This window comes from Pristiophorus japonicus, chromosome 6, assembly GCF_044704955.1.
Source record: "Pristiophorus japonicus isolate sPriJap1 chromosome 6, sPriJap1.hap1, whole genome shotgun sequence".
Lineage (NCBI taxonomy): Eukaryota > Metazoa > Chordata > Chondrichthyes > Pristiophoridae > Pristiophorus > Pristiophorus japonicus.
In genome coordinates, this window is record NC_091982.1 from 130,127,080 (window position 1) to 130,149,962 (window position 22,883).

At 37.8% G+C, this 22,883-nt stretch overlaps 1 protein-coding gene across 1 annotated transcript in view; it reads left to right on the plus strand.

Moving 5' to 3' along the window:
* Window positions 1-22,883, plus strand: part of LOC139266176 (cyclic nucleotide-gated channel alpha-2-like) — a 223,676-nt gene that overhangs the window by 185,302 nt on the left and 15,491 nt on the right. The window contains exon 4 of the mRNA XM_070884010.1: window positions 745-851. Coding sequence (XP_070740111.1) covers window positions 745-851 — 107 coding nt within the window. The remainder of the gene's footprint in view (window positions 1-744; window positions 852-22,883) is intronic.

Below are 22,883 nucleotides of genomic sequence, written 5' to 3' on the forward strand. Positions count from 1 at the left end.
CGATCCCTGGCTCTTCCCAACCCTGGTTCCTCCCGCTCTCCGGCTCCTCCCGATCCCCGGCTCCTCCCGATCCCCGGCTCTTCCCGAACCATGGCTCCTCCCGCTCTCTGGCTCCTCCCGATCTCAGGCTCCTCCCAATCTCCGGCTCCACCCGAACCCTGGCTCCTCCCACTCTCCGGCTCTCTGCGCTGCCACCACCTTTTCAACCCCCGCTTTCGTCTGGTCTCACGATCTGTGAGTCTGTGGGTCTGTGTCTGTGGGTCTGTGTCTGTGAGTCTGTGGGTCTGTGTCTGTGGGTCTGTGTCTGTGGGTCTGTGTCTGTGGGTCTGTGTCTGTGAGTCTGTGGATCTGTGTCTCTCTGTGGGTCTGTGTCTGTGAGTCTGTGGATCTGTGTCTGTGGGTCTTTGTCTGTGAGTCTGTGGGTCTGTGTCTCTCTGTGGGTCTGTGTCTGCAGGGTCTGTGTCTGTAGGGTCTCTGTCTGTGGGTCTGTGTCTGTGGGTCTCTCTGTGGGTCTGTGTCTGTGTCTGTGGGTCTCTCTGTGGGTCTGTATCTGGGTTTTCTGCATAGTTCCGTTTTTGATTGCACATGTCTGCGTTTATTTTGTGTTTAATCGGCTTTTTCTCATTTTACATAATACATAGGTTTCCAATCATTTGGCATGTTTGAGCATGAATGTTTGCATTTACCTGTGTGTTTACCTGTGATTATGATCATGTGTGTTTACCTGTGGTTTTTTTTTCACAGGGCCTGCTTTGACAGTCTCCAGATAAACCATCTCACCATTTGGTTGACGATCGACTACATTTCCGATGCGATATATATTCTCGATATATTTGTCAGACTCAGAACAGGTTTGTCTCTGTGGTTTTCCTCCGATAACCTCGGCTAACCATTCATTTGGGTTTAAGGTGTAACATACTCTCGTTATCATCAGGTGTCTAACAGTACATCGGACAAATGTGATATGCCTATTGAAGGGAGGGCATTCCAGCCGCGAGTCAATTTGGAGCCGAACAACCTCACATTCAAACAACACACTTAGCAGCTCAGGGTCACGTTCAGCATGGGGCATTGTAGGATAGATAGTGATAGAGTATATAGTGATGGTGGGATAGTGTATACAGTGATAGTGGGATCGTGTATAGAGTGATAGTGGGATAGTGTATATAGTGATAGCGGGATAGTGTATATAGTGATAGTGGGAGGGGATAGTGTATATAGTGATAGCGGGATAGTGTATATAGTGATAGTGGGAGGGGATAGTGTATATAGTGATAGTGGGATAGTGTATATAGTGATAGCGGGATAGTGTATATAGTGATAGTGGGAGGGGATAGTGTATATAGTGATAGTGGGATAGTGTATATAGTGATGGTGGGATAGTGTATATAGTGATGGTGGGATAGTGTATATAGTGATAGTGGGATAGTGTATATAGTGATGGTGGGATAGTGTATATAGTGATAGTGGGATAGTGTATACAGTGACAGTGGGATAGTGTATATAGTGATAGTGGGATAGTGTATACAGTGATAGTGGGATAGTGTATATAGTGATAGTGGGATAGTGTATACAGTGATAGTGGGATAGTGTATATAGTGATAGTGGGATAGTGTATACAGTGATAGTGGGATAGTGTATATAGTGATAGTGGGAGGGGATAGTGTATATAGTGATAGCGGGATAGTGTATATAGTGATAGTGGGAGGGGATAGTGTATATAGTGATAGTGGGATAGTGTATATAGTGATAGTGGGAGGGGATAGTGTATATAGTGATAGCGGGATAGTGTATATAGTGATAGTGGGATAGCGTATACAGTGATAGTGGGATCGTGTATAGAGTGATAGTGGGATAGTGTATATAGTGATAGTGGGATAGTGTATATAGTGATAGTGGGATAGTGTATACAGTGATAGTGGGATAGTGTATACAGTGATAGTGGGATAGTGTATATAGTGATAGTGGGATAGTGTATATAGTGATAGTGGGACAGTGTATATAGTGATAGTGGGAGGGGATAGTGTATATAGTGATAGCGGGATAGTGTATATAGTGATAGTGGGAGGGGATAGTGTATATAGTGATAGCGGGATAGTGTATATAGTGATAGTGGGATAGTGTATATAGTGATTGGGAGGGGATAGTGTATATAGTGATAGCGAGATAGTGTATATAGTGATAGTGGGATAGCGTATACAGTGATAGTGGGATCGTGTATAGAGTGATAGTGGGATAGTGTATATAGTGATAGTGGGATAGTGTATATAGTGATAGTGGGACAGTGTATATAGTGATAGTGGGAGGGGATAGTGTATATAGTGATAGCGGGATAGTGTATATAGTGATAGTGGGATAGTGTATATAGTGATAGTGGGAGGGGATAGTGTATATAGTGATAGCGAGATAGTGTATATAGTGATAGTGGGATAGCGTATACAGTGATAGTGGGATCGTGTATAGAGTGATAGTGGGATAGTGTATATAGTGATAGTGGGAGGGGATAGTGTATATAGTGATAGTGGGATAGTGTATACAGTGATAGTGGGATCGTGTATAGAGTGATAGTGGGATAGTGTATATAGTGATAGTGGGATAGTGTATATAGTGATAGTGGGACAGTGTATATAGTGATAGTGGGAGGGGATAGTGTATATAGTGATAGCGGGATAGTGTATATAGTGATAGTGGGATAGTGTATATAGTGATAGTGGGAGGGGATAGTGTATATAGTGATAGCGGGATAGTGTATATAGTGATAGTGGGATAGCGTATACAGTGATAGTGGGATCGTGTATAGAGTGATAGTGGGATAGTGTATATAGTGATAGTGGGATAGTGTATATAGTGATAGTGGGACAGTGTATATAGTGATAGTGGGAGGGGATAGTGTATATAGTGATAGCGGGATAGTGTATATAGTGATAGTGGGATAGTGTATATAGTGATAGTGGGATAGTGTATACAGTGATAGTGGGAGGGGATAGTGTATATAGTGATAGCGGGATAGTGTATATAGTGATAGCGGGATAGTGTATATAGTGATAGTGGGATAGTGTATATAGTGATAGTGGGATAGCGTATACAGTGATAGTGGGATAGTGTATATAGTAATAGTGGGATAGCGTATACAGTGATAGTGGGATAGTGTATAGAGTGATCGTGGGATAGCGTGTATAGTGATAGTGGGATAGTGTATCTAGTGATAGTGGGATAGTGTATATAGTGAGAGTGGGATAGTGTATATAGTGATAGTGGGAGAATGTATATAGTGATAGTGGGATAGTGTATATAGTGATATTGGGATCGTGTATATATTGATAGTGGGATAGTGTATCTAGTGATAGTGGGATAGTGTATATAGTGATAGTGGGATAGTGTATCTAGTGATAGTGGGATAGTGTATCTAGTGATAGTGGGATAGTGTATATAGTGATAGTGGGATAGTATAAGTAGTGATAGTGGGATACTGTATATAGTGATAGTGGGATAGTGTATATGGTGATAGTGGGATAGTGTATATAGTGATAGTGGGATAGTGTATATAGTGATAGTGGGAGGGGATAGTGTATATAGTGATAGTGGGATAGTGTATATAGTGATAGTGGGAGGGGATAGTGTATATAGTGATAGCGGGATAGTGTATATAGTGATAGTGGGATAGTGTATATAGTGATAGTGGGATAGCGTATACAGTGATAGTGGGATCGTGTATAGAGTGATAGTGGGATAGTGTATATAGTGATAGTGGGATAGTGTATATGGTGATAGTGGGAGGGGATAGTGTATATAGTGATAGCGGGATAGTGTATATAGTGATAGCGGGATAGTGTATATAGTGATAGTGGGATAGCGTATACAGTGATAGTGGGATCGTGTATAGAGTGATAGTGGGATAGTGTATATAGTGATAGTGGGATAGTGTATATAGTGATAGTGGGACAGTGTATATAGTGATAGTGGGAGGGGATAGTGTATATAGTGATAGCGGGATAGTGTATATAGTGATAGTGGGATAGTGTATATAGTGATAGTGGGATAGTGTATATAGTGATAGTGGGAGGGGATAGTGTATATAGTGATAGCGGGATAGTGTATATAGTGATAGCGGGATAGTGTATATAGTGATAGTGGGATAGTGTATATAGTGATAGTGGGATAGCGTATACAGTGATAGTGGGATAGTGTATAGAGTGATCGTGGGATAGCGTGTATAGTGATAGTGGGATAGTGTATCTAGTGATAGTGGGATAGTGTATCTAGTGAGAGTGGGATAGTGTATATAGTGATAGTGGGAGAATGTATATAGTGATGGTGGGATAGTGTATATAGTGATATTGGGATCGTGTATATATTGATAGTGGGATAGTGTATCTAGTGATAGTGGGATAGTGTATATAGTGATAGTGGGATACTGTATATAGTGATAGTGGGATAGTGTATCTAGTGATAGTGGGATAGTGTATATAGTGATAGTGGGATAGTATAAGTAGTGATAGTGGGATACTGTATATAGTGATAGTGGGATAGTGTATATGGTGATAGTGGGATAGTGTACATAGTGATAGTGGGATAGTGTATATAGTGATAGTGGGATAGTGTATATAGTGATAGTGGGACAGTGTATATAGTGATAGTGGGAGGGGTTGGTGTATATAGTGATAGCGGGATAGTGTATATAGTGATAGTGGGATAGTGTGAACAGTGATAGTGGGATAGTGTATATAGTGATAGTGGGATAGAGTATATAGTGATATTGGGATAGTGTATATACTGATAGTGGGATAGTTTAGATAGTGATATTGGGATAGTGTGTCCAGTGATAGTGGGAAAGTGTATATAGTGATATTGGGATAGTGTATATAGTGATAGTGGGATAGTGTGTACAGTGATAGTGGGATAGTGTATATCGTGATAGTGGGATATTGTGTATAGTGAAAGTGGGATAGTGTATATCGGGATTGCGGGATAGTGTATTTAGTGATAGTTGGAACATTTATATATTGAAAGTGGGATTGTGCATATAGTGAGGGTGAGATAGTGTATTTAGTGATAGTGGGATAGTGTATCTAGATATAGTGGGATAGTGTGTACAGTGATAGTTTGAAAATGCATATAGTGATAGTGGGATAGTGCGCATAGTGATAGTGGGATAGTGTATATAGTGATAGTGGGATAGTGTATATAGTGATAGTGGGAAAGTGTATCTAGTGATAGTGGGATAGTGTGTACAGTGATAGTGGGAAAATGCATATACTGATAGTGGGATAGTGCGTACAGTGATAGTGGGATAGTGTATATAGTGATAGTGGGATATTGTGTATAGTGAAAGTGGGATAGTGTATATCGGGATAGCGGGATAGTGTACATAGTGATAATGGGACAGTGTATATAGTGATAGTGGGATAGTGTATATAGTGATAGTGGGAAAGTGTATATACTGATAGTGGGATAGTGTAGATAGTGATATTGGGATAGTGTATATAGTGATAGTGGGATAGTGTGTACAGTGAGAGTGGGATAGTGTATATAGTGATAGTGGGATATTGTGTATAGTGAAAGTGGGATAGTGTATATCGGGATAGCGGGATAGTGTACATAGTGATAGTTGGAACATTTATAAATTGAATGTGGGATTGTGTATATAGTGATAGTGAGATGGTGTATATAGTGATAGTGGGATAGTGTATCTAGTGAGAATGGGATAGTGTGTACAGTGATAGTTTGAAAATGCATACAGTGAAAGTGGGATAGTGCGCATAGTGATAGTGGGATAGTGTATATAGCGATAGTGTATATAGTGATATAGGGATAGTGCATATAGTGATATAGGGATAGTGTGTATAGTGATAGTGGGACAGTGTATATAGTGATAGTGGGATAGTGTATATATTGGTAGTGGGATAGTGTATATCGTGATATAGGGATAGTGTGTATAGTGATAGTGGGATAGTGTATTTATGATAGTGGGATAGTGTATATAGTGATAGTGGGATAGTGTATATAGTGAGAGTGGGATAGTGTATATAATGATAGTGGAATAGTCTATATAGTGATAGTGGGATAGTGTATACAGTGATAGTGGGATAGTGTATATAGTGATATTGGGATAGTGTATCTATTGATAGTGGGATAGTGTGTACAGTGATAGTGGGATAGTGTATACAGTGATAGTGGGATAGGGTATATAGTGATAGTGGGATAGGGGATATAGTGATATTGGGACAGTGTATATACTGATAGTGGGATAGTGTATATAGTGATATTGGGACAGTGTATATAGTGATAGTGAGATAGTGCATATAGTGATAGTGGGATAGTATGTATAGTGATAGTGGGAAAATGTATATAGTGATAGTGGGATTGTGTATATAGTGATAGTGAGATAGTGTATATAGTGATAGTGGGAAAATGTATCTAGTGATAGTGGGATAGTGTATATAGTGATAGTGGGATAGTGTATATAGTGATAGTGGGAAAGTGTATCTAGTGATAGTGGGATAGTGTGTACAGTGATAGTGGGAAAATGCATATACTGATAGTGGGATAGTGCGTACAGTGATAGTGGGATAGTGTATATAGTGATAGTGGGATATTGTGTATAGTGAAAGTGGGATAGTGTATATCGGGATAGCGGGATAGTGTACATAGTGATAGTTGGAACATTTATATATTGAATGTGGGATTGTGTATATAGTGATAGTGAGATGGTGTATATAGTGATAGTGGGATAGTGTATCTAGTGATAATGGGATAGTGTGTACAGTGATAGTTTGAAAATGCATACAGTGATAGTGGGATAGTGCGCATAGTGATAGTGGGATAGTGTATATAGCGATAGTGTATATAGTGATATAGGGATAGTGTATATAGTGATATAGGGATAGTGTGTATAGTGATAGTGGGACAGTGTATATAGTGACAGTGGGATAGTGTATATATTGATAGTGGGATAGTGTATATCGTGATATAGGGATAGTGTGTATAGTGATAGTGGGATAGTGTATTTATGATAGTGGGATAGTGTGTATAGTGATAGTGGGATAGTGCATATAGTGAGAGTGGGATAGTGTATATAATGATAGTGGAATAGTCTATATAGTGATAGTGGGATAGTGTATACAGTGATAGTGGGATAGTGTATATAGTGATATTGGGATAGTGTATATATTGATAGTGGGATAGTGTGTACAGTGATAGTGGGATAGTGTATACAGTGATAGTGGGATAGGGTATATAGTGATAGTGGGATAGGGGATATAGTGATATTGGGACAGTGTATATACTGATAGTGGGATAGTGTATATAGTGATATTGGGACAGTGTATAGAGTGATAGTGAGATAGTGCATATAGTGATAGTGGGATAGTATGTATAGTGATAGTGGGAAAATGTATATAGTGATAGTGGGATTGTGTATATAGTGATAGTGAGATAGTGTATATAGTGATAGTGGGAAAATGTATATAGTGATAGTGGGATTGTGTATATAGTGATAGTGGGATAGTGTATATAGCGATAGTGTATATAGTGATATAGAGATAGTGTATATAGTGATATAGGGATAGTGTGTCGAGTGATAGTGGGATAGTGTATATAATGATTGTGGAATAGTGTGTCTGGTGATAGTGGGATAGTGTATATATTGATATCGGGATAGTGTATATAGTGATATAGGGATAGTGTGTATAGTGATAGTGGGATAGTGTATATAATGATATTGGGATAGTGTGTCTGGTGATAGTGGGATAGTGTATAAAGTGATAGTGGGATAGTGTATATAGTGATATTGGGATAGTGTATATAGTGATAGTGGGATAGTGTGTATAGTGATCGTGGGAAAATGTATATAGTGACAGTGGGATTGTGTATATAGTGATAGTGAGATAGTGTATATAGTGATAGTGGGATAGTGTGTACAGTGATAGTGGGATAGTGTATATAGTGATAGTGGGATAGTGTATATGGTGATAGCGGGATAGTGTATATAGTGATAGTGGGATAGTGTATATAGTGATAGTGGGATCGTGTATATAGTGATAGCGGGTTAGTGGATATAGTGACAGTGGGATAGAGCATATAGTGATAGTGGGACAGTGTATATAGTGATAGTGGGAGGGGATAGTGTATATAGTGATAGTAGGATAGTGTATATAGTGATAGTGGGATAGTGTATATAGTGATAGTGGGATAGTGTGTCCAGTGATAGTGGGATAGTGTATATAGTGATATTGGGATAGTGTATATAGTGATAGTGGGATAGTGTGTACAGTGATAGTGGGATAGTGTATATAGTGATAGTGGGATATTGTGTATAGTGAAAGTGGGATAGTGTGTACAGTGATAGTGGGATAGTGTATATAGTGATAGTGGGATAGTGTATATGGTGATAGCGGGATAGTGTATATAGTGATAGTGGGATAGTGTATATAGTGATAGTGGGATAGTGTATATGGTGATAGCGGGATAGTGTATATAGTGATAGTGGGATAGTGTATATAGTGATAGCGGGTTAGTGGATATAGTGACAGTGGGATAGAGCATATAGTGATAGTGGGACAGTGTATATAGTGATAGTGTATATAGTGATAGTGGGATAGTGTATATAGTGATAGTGGGATAGTGTATATAGTGATAGCGGGATAGTGTGTCCAGTGATAGTGGGATAGTGTATATAGTGATATTGGGATAGTGTATATAGTGATAGTGGGATAGTGTGTACAGTGATAGTGGGATAGTGTATATAGTGATAGTGGGATATTGTGTATAGTGAAAGTGGGATAGTGTATATCGGGATTGCGGGATAGTGTATTTAGTGATAGTTGGAACATTTATACATTGAAAGTGGGATTGTGTATATAGTGAGAGTGAGATAGTGTATTTAGTGATAGTGGGATAGTGTATCTAGATATAGTGGGATAGTGTGTACAGTGATAGTTTGAAAATGCATATATTGAAAGTGGGATAGTGTGCATAGTGATAGTAGGATAGTGTATATAGTGATAATGGGATAGTGTGATAGCGATAGTGGGATAGAGTATACACTGATAGCGGGATAGTATATATAGTGATAGCGGGATAGTGTATATAGTGATAGTGGGATAGTGTATATAGTGATATTGGGATAGTGTATATAGTGATAGTGGGATAGTGTGTATAGTGATCGTGGGAAAATGTATATAGTGACAGTGGGATTGTGTATATAGTGATAGTGAGATAGTGTATATAGTGATAGTGGGATAGTGTGTACAGTGATAGTGGGATAGTGTATATAGTGATAGTGGGATAGTGTATATGGTGATAGCGGGATAGTGTATATAGTGATAGTGGGATAGTGTATATAGTGATAGTGGGATAGTGTATATAGTGATAGTGGGAGGGGATAGTGTATATAGTGATAGTGGGATAGTGTATATAGTGATAGTGGGATAGTGTATATAGTGATAGCGGGATAGTGTGTCCAGTGATAGTGGAATAGTGTATATAGTGATATTGGGATAGTGTATATAGTGATAGTGGGATAGTGTGTACAGTGATAGTGGGATAGTGTATATAGTGATAGTGGGATATTGTGTATAGTGAAAGTGGGATAGTGTATATCGGGTTTGCGGGATAGTGTATTTAGTGATAGTTGGAACATTTATACATTGAAAGTGGGATTGTGTATATAGTGAGAGTGAGATAGTGTATTTAGTGATAGTGGGATAGTGTATCTAGATATAGTGGGATAGTGTGTACAGTGATAGTTTGAAAATGCATACAGTGATAGTGGGATAGTGTATATAGCGATAGTGTATATATTGATATCGGGATAGTGTATATAGTGATATAGGGATAGTGTGTCGAGTGATAGTGGGGTAGTGTATATAATGATTGTGGAATAGTGTATATAGTGATAGTGGGATAGTGTATATAGCGATAGTGGGATAGTGTATATAGTGATATAGGGATAGTGCGCATTGTGATAGTGGGATAGTGTATATAGCGATAGTGTATATATTGATATCGGGATAGTGTATATAGTGATATAGGGATAGTGTGTATAGTGATAGTGGGATAGTGTATATAATGATAGTGGGATAGTGTGTCTAGTGATAGTGGGATAGTGTATATAGTGATAGTGGGATAGTGTATATAGTGATATTGGGATAGTGTATACAGTGATAGTGGGATAGTATGTATAGTGATCGTGGGACAATGTATATAGTGACAGTGGGATTGTGTATATAGTGATCGTGAGATAGTGTATATAGTGATAGTGGGATAGTGTGTACAGTGATAGTGGGATAGTGTATATAGTGATAGTGGGATAGTGTATATGGTGATAGCGGGATAGTGTATATAGTGATAGTGGGATAGTGTATATAGTGATAGTGGGATAGTGTATATAGTGATAGCGGGTTAGTGGATATAGTGACAGTGGGATAGAGCATATAGTGATAGTGGGACAGTGTATATAGTGATAGCGGGATAGTGTGTCCAGTGATAGTGGGATAGTGTATATAGTGATATTGGGATAGTGTATATAGTGATAGTGGGATAGTGTGTACAGTGATAGTGGGATAGTGTATATAGTGATAGTGGGATATTGTGTATAGTGAAAGTGGGATAGTGTATATCGGGATTGCGGGATAGTGTATTTAGTGATAGTTGGAACATTTATACATTGAAAGTGGGATTGTGTATATAGTGAGAGTGAGATAGTGTATTTAGTGATAGTGGGATAGTGTATCTAGATATAGTGGGATAGTGTGTACAGTGATAGCTTGAAAATGCATATATTGAAAGTGGGATAGTGTGCATAGTGATAGTAGGATAGTGTATATAGTGATAATAATATAGTGTATATAGCGATAGTGGGATAGAGTGTACACTGATAGCGGGATAGTATATATAGTGATAGCGGGATAGTGTATATAGTGATCGTGGGATAGTGTATACAGTGATAGTGGGATAGTGTATACAGTGATAGTGGGATAGTGTATATAGTGATAGTGGGATAGTGTATATAGTGATATTGGGGTAGTGTATATATTGATAGTGGGATAGTGTGTACAGTGATAGTGGGATAGTGTATACAGTGATAGTGGGATAGTGTATATAGTGATAGTGGGATAGTATGTATAGTGATAGTTGGAAAATGTATATAGTGATAGTGGGATTGTGTATATAGTGATAGTGAGATAGTGTATATAGTGATAGTGGGAAAATGTATCTAGTGATAGTGGGATAATGTATATAGTGATAGTGGGAAAGTGTATCTAGTGATAGTGGGATAGTGTGTACAGTGATAGTGGGAAAATGCATGTACTGATAGTGGGATAGTGCGTACAGTGATAGTGGGATAGTGTATATAGTGATAGTGGGAGAATGTATATAGTGATAGTGGGATAGTGTATATAGTGATATTGGGATCGTGTATATATTGATAGTGGGATAGTGTATCTAGTGATAGTGGGATAGTGTATATAGTGATAGTGGGATAGTGTATCTAGTGATAGTGGGATAGTGTATCTAGTGATAGTGGGATAGTGTATATAGTGATAGTGGGATAGTATAAGTAGTGATAGTGGGATACTGTATATAGTGATAGTGGGATAGTGTATATGGTGATAGTGGGATAGTGTATATAGTGATAGTGGGATAGTGTATATAGTGATAGTGGGAGGGGATAGTGTATATAGTGATAGTGGGATAGTGTATATAGTGATAGTGGGATAGTGTATATAGTGATAGTGGGAGGGGATAGTGTATATAGTGATAGCGGGATAGTGTATATAGTGATAGTGGGATAGTGTATATAGTGATAGTGGGAGGGGATAGTGTATATAGTGATAGCGGGATAGTGTATATAGTGATAGTGGGATAGCGTATACAGTGATAGTGGGATCGTGTATAGAGTGATAGTGGGATAGTGTATATAGTGATAGTGGGATAGTGTATATAGTGATAGTGGGACAGTGTATATAGTGATAGTGGGAGGGGATAGTGTATATAGTGATAGCGGGATAGTGTATATAGTGATAGTGGGATAGTGTATATAGTGATAGTGGGATAGTGTATATTGTGATAGTGGGAGGGGATCGTGTATATAGTGATAGCGGGATAGTGTATATAGTGATAGCGGGATAGTGTATATAGTGATAGTGGGATAGTGTATATAGTGATAGTGGGATAGCGTATACAGTGATAGTGGGATAGTGTATAGAGTGATCGTGGGATAGCGTGTATAGTGATAGTGGGATAGTGTATCTAGTGATAGTGGGATAGTGTATCTAGTGAGAGTGGGATAGTGTATATAGTGATAGTGGGAGAATGTATATAGTGATGGTGGGATAGTGTATATAGTGATAGTGGGAGGGGATAGTGTATATAGTGATAGCGGGATAGTGTATATAGTGATAGTGGGATAGCGTATACAGTGATAGTGGGATCGTGTATAGAGTGATAGTGGGATAGTGTATATAGTGATAGTGGGATAGTGTATATAGTGATAGTGGGAGAATGTATATAGTGATAGTGGGATAGTGTATATAGTGATAGTGGGAGGGGATAGTGTATATAGTGATAGCGGGATAGTGTATATAGTGATAGTGGGATAGCGTATACAGTGATAGTGGGATCGTGTATAGAGTGATAGTGGGATAGTGTATATAGTGATAGTGGGATAGTGTATATAGTGATAGTGGGACAGTGTATATAGTGATAGTGGGAGGGGATAGTGTATATAGTGATAGCGGGATAGTGTATATAGTGATAGTGGGATAGTGTATATAGTGATAGTGGGATAGTGTATATTGTGATAGTGGGAGGGGATCGTGTATATAGTGATAGCGGGATAGTGTATATAGTGATAGCGGGATAGTGTATATAGTGATAGTGGGATAGTGTATATAGTGATAGTGGGATAGCGTATACAGTGATAGTGGGATAGTGTATAGAGTGATCGTGGGATAGCGTGTATAGTGATAGTGGGATAGTGTATCTAGTGATAGTGGGATAGTGTATCTAGTGAGAGTGGGATAGTGTATATAGTGATAGTGGGAGAATGTATATAGTGATGGTGGGATAGTGTATATAGTGATATTGGGATCGTGTATATATTGATAGTGGGATAGTGTATCTAGTGATAGTGGGATAGTGTATATAGTGATAGTGGGATACTGTATATAGTGATAGTGGGATAGTGTATCTAGTGATAGTGGGATAGTGTATATAGTGATAGTGGGATAGTATAAGTAGTGATAGTGGGATACTGTATATAGTGATAGTGGGTTAGTGTATATGGTGATAGTGGGATAGTGTACATAGTGATAGTGGGATAGTGTATATAGTGATAGTGGGATAGTGTATATAGTGATAGTGGGACAGTGTATATAGTGATAGTGGGAGGGGTTGGTGTATATAGTGATAGCGGGATAGTGTATATAGTGATAGTGGGATAGTGTGAACAGTGATAGTGGGATAGTGTATATAGTGATAGTGGGATAGAGTATATAGTGATATTGGGATAGTGTATATACTGATAGTGGGATAGTTTAGATAGTGATATTGGGATAGTGTGTCCAGTGATAGTGGGAAAGTGTATATAGTGATATTGGGATAGTGTATATAGTGATAGTGGGATAGTGTGTACAGTGATAGTGGGATAGTGTATATCGTGATAGTGGGATATTGTGTATAGTGAAAGTGGGATAGTGTATATCGGGATTGCGGGATAGTGTATTTAGTGATAGTTGGAACATTTATATATTGAAAGTGGGATTGTGCATATAGTGAGGGTGAGATAGTGTATTTAGTGATAGTGGGATAGTGTATCTAGATATAGTGGGATAGTGTGTACAGTGATAGTTTGAAAATGCATATAGTGATAGTGGGATAGTGCGCATAGTGATAGTGGGATAGTGTATATAGTGATAGTGGGATAGTGTATATAGTGATAGTGGGAAAGTGTATCTAGTGATAGTGGGATAGTGTGTACAGTGATAGTGGGAAAATGCATATACTGATAGTGGGATAGTGCGTACAGTGATAGTGGGATAGTGTATATAGTGATAGTGGGATATTGTGTATAGTGAAAGTGGGATAGTGTATATCGGGATAGCGGGATAGTGTACATAGTGATAATGGGACAGTGTATATAGTGATAGTGGGATAGTGTATATAGTGATAGTGGGAAAGTGTATATACTGATAGTGGGATAGTGTAGATAGTGATATTGGGATAGTGTATATAGTGATAGTGGGATAGTGTGTACAGTGAGAGTGGGATAGTGTATATAGTGATAGTGGGATATTGTGTATAGTGAAAGTGGGATAGTGTATATCGGGATAGCGGGATAGTGTACATAGTGATAGTTGGAACATTTATAAATTGAATGTGGGATTGTGTATATAGTGATAGTGAGATGGTGTATATAGTGATAGTGGGATAGTGTATCTAGTGAGAATGGGATAGTGTGTACAGTGATAGTTTGAAAATGCATACAGTGAAAGTGGGATAGTGCGCATAGTGATAGTGGGATAGTGTATATAGCGATAGTGTATATAGTGATATAGGGATAGTGCATATAGTGATATAGGGATAGTGTGTATAGTGATAGTGGGACAGTGTATATAGTGATAGTGGGATAGTGTATATATTGGTAGTGGGATAGTGTATATCGTGATATAGGGATAGTGTGTATAGTGATAGTGGGATAGTGTATTTATGATAGTGGGATAGTGTATATAGTGATAGTGGGATAGTGTATATAGTGAGAGTGGGATAGTGTATATAATGATAGTGGAATAGTCTATATAGTGATAGTGGGATAGTGTATACAGTGATAGTGGGATAGTGTATATAGTGATATTGGGATAGTGTATCTATTGATAGTGGGATAGTGTGTACAGTGATAGTGGGATAGTGTATACAGTGATAGTGGGATAGGGTATATAGTGATAGTGGGATAGGGGATATAGTGATATTGGGACAGTGTATATACTGATAGTGGGATAGTGTATATAGTGATATTGGGACAGTGTATATAGTGATAGTGAGATAGTGCATATAGTGATAGTGGGATAGTATGTATAGTGATAGTGGGAAAATGTATATAGTGATAGTGGGATTGTGTATATAGTGATAGTGAGATAGTGTATATAGTGATAGTGGGAAAATGTATCTAGTGATAGTGGGATAGTGTATATAGTGATAGTGGGATAGTGTATATAGTGATAGTGGGAAAGTGTATCTAGTGATAGTGGGATAGTGTGTACAGTGATAGTGGGAAAATGCATATACTGATAGTGGGATAGTGCGTACAGTGATAGTGGGATAGTGTATATAGTGATAGTGGGATATTGTGTATAGTGAAAGTGGGATAGTGTATATCGGGATAGCGGGATAGTGTACATAGTGATAGTTGGAACATTTATATATTGAATGTGGGATTGTGTATATAGTGATAGTGAGATGGTGTATATAGTGATAGTGGGATAGTGTATCTAGTGATAATGGGATAGTGTGTACAGTGATAGTTTGAAAATGCATACAGTGATAGTGGGATAGTGCGCATAGTGATAGTGGGATAGTGTATATAGCGATAGTGTATATAGTGATATAGGGATAGTGTATATAGTGATATAGGGATAGTGTGTATAGTGATAGTGGGACAGTGTATATAGTGACAGTGGGATAGTGTATATATTGATAGTGGGATAGTGTATATCGTGATATAGGGATAGTGTGTATAGTGATAGTGGGATAGTGTATTTATGATAGTGGGATAGTGTGTATAGTGATAGTGGGATAGTGCATATAGTGAGAGTGGGATAGTGTATATAATGATAGTGGAATAGTCTATATAGTGATAGTGGGATAGTGTATACAGTGATAGTGGGATAGTGTATATAGTGATATTGGGATAGTGTATATATTGATAGTGGGATAGTGTGTACAGTGATAGTGGGATAGTGTATACAGTGATAGTGGGATAGGGTATATAGTGATAGTGGGATAGGGGATATAGTGATATTGGGACAGTGTATATACTGATAGTGGGATAGTGTATATAGTGATATTGGGACAGTGTATAGAGTGATAGTGAGATAGTGCATATAGTGATAGTGGGATAGTATGTATAGTGATAGTGGGAAAATGTATATAGTGATAGTGGGATTGTGTATATAGTGATAGTGAGATAGTGTATATAGTGATAGTGGGAAAATGTATATAGTGATAGTGGGATTGTGTATATAGTGATAGTGGGATAGTGTATATAGCGATAGTGTATATAGTGATATAGAGATAGTGTATATGGTGATATAGGGATAGTGTGTCGAGTGATAGTGGGATAGTGTATATAATGATTGTGGAATAGTGTGTCTGGTGATAGTGGGATAGTGTATATATTGATATCGGGATAGTGTATATAGTGATATAGGGATAGTGTGTATAGTGATAGTGGGATAGTGTATATAATGATATTGGGATAGTGTGTCTGGTGATAGTGGGATAGTGTATAAAGTGATAGTGGGATAGTGTATATAGTGATATTGGGATAGTGTATATAGTGATAGTGGGATAGTGTGTATAGTGATCGTGGGAAAATGTATATAGTGACAGTGGGATTGTGTATATAGTGATAGTGAGATAGTGTATATAGTGATAGTGGGATAGTGTGTACAGTGATAGTGGGATAGTGTATATAGTGATAGTGGGATAGTGTATATGGTGATAGCGGGATAGTGTATATAGTGATAGTGGGATAGTGTATATAGTGATAGTGGGATCGTGTATATAGTGATAGCGGGTTAGTGGATATAGTGACAGTGGGATAGAGCATATAGTGATAGTGGGACAGTGTATATAGTGATAGTGGGAGGGGATAGTGTATATAGTGATAGTAGGATAGTGTATATAGTGATAGTGGGATAGTGTATATAGTGATAGTGGGATAGTGTGTCCAGTGATAGTGGGATAGTGTATATAGTGATATTGGGATAGTGTATATAGTGATAGTGGGATAGTGTGTACAGTGATAGTGGGATAGTGTATATAGTGATAGTGGGATATTGTGTATAGTGAAAGTGGGATAGTGTATATAGTGATAGTGGGATAGTGTATATGGTGATAGCGGGATAGTGTATATAGTGATAGTGGGATAGTGTATATAGTGATAGTGGGATAGTGTATATGGTGATAGCGGGATAGTGTATATAGTGATAGTGGGATAGTGTATATAGTGATAGTGGGATAGTGTATATAGTGATAGCGGGTTAGTGGATATAGTGACAGTGGGATAGAGCATATAGTGATAGTGGGACAGTGTATATAGTGATAGTGTATATAGTGATAGTGGGATAGTGTATATAGTGATAGTGGGATAGTGTATATAGTGATAGCGGGATAGTGTGTCCAGTGATAGTGGGATAGTGTATATAGTGATATTGGGATAGTGTATATAGTGATAGTGGGATAGTGTGTACAGTGATAGTGGGATAGTGTATATAGTGATAGTGGGATATTGTGTATAGTGAAAGTGGGATAGTGTATATCGGGATTGCGGGATAGTGTATTTAGTGATAGTTGGAACATTTATACATTGAAAGTGGGATTGTGTATATAGTGAGAGTGAGATAGTGTATTTAGTGATAGTGGGATAGTGTATCTAGATATAGTGGGATAGTGTGTACAGTGATAGTTTGAAAATGCATATAGTGATAGTGGGATAGTGCGCATAGTGATAGTGGGATAGTGTATATAGTGATAGTGGGATAGTGTATATAGTGATAATGGGATAGTGTGATAGCGATAGTGGGATAGAGTATACACTGATAGCGGGATAGTATATATAGTGATAGCGGGATAGTGTATATAGTGATAGTGGGATAGTGTATATAGTGATATTGGGATAGTGTATATAGTGATAGTGGGATAGTGTGTATAGTGATCGTGGGAAAATGTATATAGTGACAGTGGGATTGTGTATATAGTGATAGTGAGATAGTGTATATAGTGATAGTGGGATAGTGTGTACAGTGATAGTGGGATAGTGTATATAGTGATAGTGGGATAGTGTATATGGTGATAGCGGGATAGTGTATATAGTGATAGTGGGATAGTGTATATAGTGATAGTGGGATAGTGTATATAGTGATAGTGGGAGGGGATAGTGTATATAGTGATAGTGGGATAGTGTATATAGTGATAGTGGGATAGTGTATATAGTGATAGCGGGATAGTGTGTCCAGTGATAGTGGAATAGTGTATATAGTGATATTGGGATAGTGTATATAGTGATAGTGGGATAGTGTGTACAGTGATAGTGGGATTGTGTATATAGTGATAGTGGGATAGTGTATATAGCGATAGTGTATATAGTGATATAGAGATAGTGTATATAGTGATATAGGGATAGTGTGTCGAGTGATAGTGGGATAGTGTATATAATGATTGTGGAATAGTGTGTCTGGTGATAGTGGGATAGTGTATATATTGATATCGGGATAGTGTATATAGTGATATAGGGATAGTGTGTATAGTGATAGTGGGATAGTGTATATAATGATATTGGGATAGTGTGTCTGGTGATAGTGGGATAGTGTATAAAGTGATAGTGGGATAGTGTATATAGTGATATTGGGATAGTGTATATAGTGATAGTGGGATAGTGTGTATAGTGATCGTGGGAAAATGTATATAGTGACAGTGGGATTGTGTATATAGTGATAGTGAGATAGTGTATATAGTGATAGTGGGATAGTGTGTACAGTGATAGTGGGATAGTGTATATAGTGATAGTGGGATAGTGTATATGGTGATAGCGGGATAGTGTATATAGTGATAGTGGGATAGTGTATATAGTGATAGTGGGATCGTGTATATAGTGATAGCGGGTTAGTGGATATAGTGACAGTGGGATAGAGCATATAGTGATAGTGGGACAGTGTATATAGTGATAGTGGGAGGGGATAGTGTATATAGTGATAGTAGGATAGTGTATATAGTGATAGTGGGATAGTGTATATAGTGATAGTGGGATAGTGTGTCCAGTGATAGTGGGATAGTGTATATAGTGATATTGGGATAGTGTATATAGTGATAGTGGGATAGTGTGTACAGTGATAGTGGGATAGTGTATATAGTGATAGTGGGATATTGTGTATAGTGAAAGTGGGATAGTGTATATAGTGATAGTGGGATAGTGTATATGGTGATAGCGGGATAGTGTATATAGTGATAGTGGGATAGTGTATATAGTGATAGTGGGATAGTGTATATGGTGATAGCGGGATAGTGTATATAGTGATAGTGGGATAGTGTATATAGTGATAGTGGGATAGTGTATATAGTGATAGCGGGTTAGTGGATATAGTGACAGTGGGATAGAGCATATAGTGATAGTGGGACAGTGTATATAGTGATAGTGTATATAGTGATAGTGGGATAGTGTATATAGTGATAGTGGGATAGTGTATATAGTGATAGCGGGATAGTGTGTCCAGTGATAGTGGGATAGTGTATATAGTGATATTGGGATAGTGTATATAGTGATAGTGGGATAGTGTGTACAGTGATAGTGGGATAGTGTATATAGTGATAGTGGGATATTGTGTATAGTGAAAGTGGGATAGTGTATATCGGGATTGCGGGATAGTGTATTTAGTGATAGTTGGAACATTTATACATTGAAAGTGGGATTGTGTATATAGTGAGAGTGAGATAGTGTATTTAGTGATAGTGGGATAGTGTATCTAGATATAGTGGGATAGTGTGTACAGTGATAGTTTGAAAATGCATATATTGAAAGTGGGATAGTGTGCATAGTGATAGTAGGATAGTGTATATAGTGATAATGGGATAGTGTGATAGCGATAGTGGGATAGAGTATACACTGATAGCGGGATAGTATATATAGTGATAGCGGGATAGTGTATATAGTGATAGTGGGATAGTGTATATAGTGATATTGGGATAGTGTATATAGTGATAGTGGGATAGTGTGTATAGTGATCGTGGGAAAATGTATATAGTGACAGTGGGATTGTGTATATAGTGATAGTGAGATAGTGTATATAGTGATAGTGGGATAGTGTGTACAGTGATAGTGGGATAGTGTATATAGTGATAGTGGGATAGTGTATATGGTGATAGCGGGATAGTGTATATAGTGATAGTGGGATAGTGTATATAGTGATAGTGGGATAGTGTATATAGTGATAGTGGGAGGGGATAGTGTATATAGTGATAGTGGGATAGTGTATATAGTGATAGTGGGATAGTGTATATAGTGATAGCGGGATAGTGTGTCCAGTGATAGTGGAATAGTGTATATAGTGATATTGGGATAGTGTATATAGTGATAGTGGGATAGTGTGTACAGTGATAGTGGGATAGTGTATATAGTGATAGTGGGATATTGTGTATAGTGAAAGTGGGATAGTGTATATCGGGTTTGCGGGATAGTGTATTTAGTGATAGTTGGAACATTTATACATTGAAAGTGGGATTGTGTATATAGTGAGAGTGAGATAGTGTATTTAGTGATAGTGGGATAGTGTATCTAGATATAGTGGGATAGTGTGTACAGTGATAGTTTGAAAATGCATACAGTGATAGTGGGATAGTGTATATAGCGATAGTGTATATATTGATATCGGGATAGTGTATATAGTGATATAGGGATAGTGTGTCGAGTGATAGTGGGGTAGTGTATATAATGATTGTGGAATAGTGTATATAGTGATAGTGGGATAGTGTATATAGCGATAGTGGGATAGTGTATATAGTGATATAGGGATAGTGCGCATTGTGATAGTGGGATAGTGTATATAGCGATAGTGTATATATTGATATCGGGATAGTGTATATAGTGATATAGGGATAGTGTGTATAGTGATAGTGGGATAGTGTATATAATGATAGTGGGATAGTGTGTCTAGTGATAGTGGGATAGTGTATATAGTGATAGTGGGATAGTGTATATAGTGATATTGGGATAGTGTATACAGTGATAGTGGGATAGTATGTATAGTGATCGTGGGACAATGTATATAGTGACAGTGGGATTGTGTATATAGTGATCGTGAGATAGTGTATATAGTGATAGTGGGATAGTGTGTACAGTGATAGTGGGATAGTGTATATAGTGATAGTGGGATAGTGTATATGGTGATAGCGGGATAGTGTATATAGTGATAGTGGGATAGTGTATATAGTGATAGTGGGATAGTGTATATAGTGATAGCGGGTTAGTGGATATAGTGACAGTGGGATAGAGCATATAGTGATAGTGGGACAGTGTATATAGTGATAGCGGGATAGTGTGTCCAGTGATAGTGGGATAGTGTATATAGTGATATTGGGATAGTGTATATAGTGATAGTGGGATAGTGTGTACAGTGATAGTGGGATAGTGTATATAGTGATAGTGGGATATTGTGTATAGTGAAAGTGGGATAGTGTATATCGGGATTGCGGGATAGTGTATTTAGTGATAGTTGGAACATTTATACATTGAAAGTGGGATTGTGTATATAGTGAGAGTGAGATAGTGTATTTAGTGATAGTGGGATAGTGTATCTAGATATAGTGGGATAGTGTGTACAGTGATAGCTTGAAAATGCATATATTGAAAGTGGGATAGTGTGCATAGTGATAGTAGGATAGTGTATATAGTGATAATAATATAGTGTATATAGCGATAGTGGGATAGAGTGTACACTGATAGCGGGATAGTATATATAGTGATAGCGGGATAGTGTATATAGTGATCGTGGGATAGTGTATACAGTGATAGTGGGATAGTGTATACAGTGATAGTGGGATAGTGTATATAGTGATAGTGGGATAGTGTATATAGTGATATTGGGGTAGTGTATATATTGATAGTGGGATAGTGTGTACAGTGATAGTGGGATAGTGTATACAGTGATAGTGGGATAGTGTATATAGTGATAGTGGGATAGTGTATATAGTGATAGTGGGATAGTGTATATAGTGATATTGGGGTAGTGTATATATTGATAGTGGGATAGTGTGTACAGTGATAGTGGGATAGTGTATACAGTGATAGTGGGATAGTGTATATAGTGATAGTGGGATAGTGTATATAGTGATAGTGGGATAGTGTATATCGGGATAGCGGGATAGTGTACATGGTGATAGTTGGAACATTTATAAATTGAATGTGGGATTGTGTATATAGTAATAGTGAGATGGTGTATATAGTGATAGTGGGATAGTGTATCTAGTGATAGTGGGATAGTGTGTACAGTGATAGTTTGAAAATGCATACAGTGATAGTGGGATAGTGCGCATAGTGATAGTGGGATAGTGTATATAGCGATAGTGTATATAGTGATATAGGGATAGTGTATATAGTGATATAGGGATAGTGTGTATAGTGATAGTGGGACAGTGTATATAGTGACAGTGGGATAGTGTATATATTGATAGTGGGATAGTGTATATCGTGATATAGGGATAGTGTGTATAGTGATAGTGGGATAGTGTATTTATGATAGTGGGATAGTGTGTATAGTGATAGTGGGATAGTGCATATAGTGAGAGTGGGATAGTGTATATAGTAATCGTGGAATTGTGTATATAGTGAGAGTGGGATAGTGTTTATAGTGATATTGCGACAATGTATATAGTGATAGTGGGATAGTGTGCATGGTGATAGTGGGATAGTGTGTATAGTGATAGTGGGAAAATATATATAGTTATAGTGGGATTGTGCATATAGTGATAGTGAGATAATGTATATAGTGATACTGGGATATTATATTTAGTGATAGTGGGAAAATGTATGTCGTGATATTCGGATTGTGTATATAGTGATCGTGAGATAGTGTGTATAGTGATAGTGGGATAGAATATATAGTGAAAGTGGG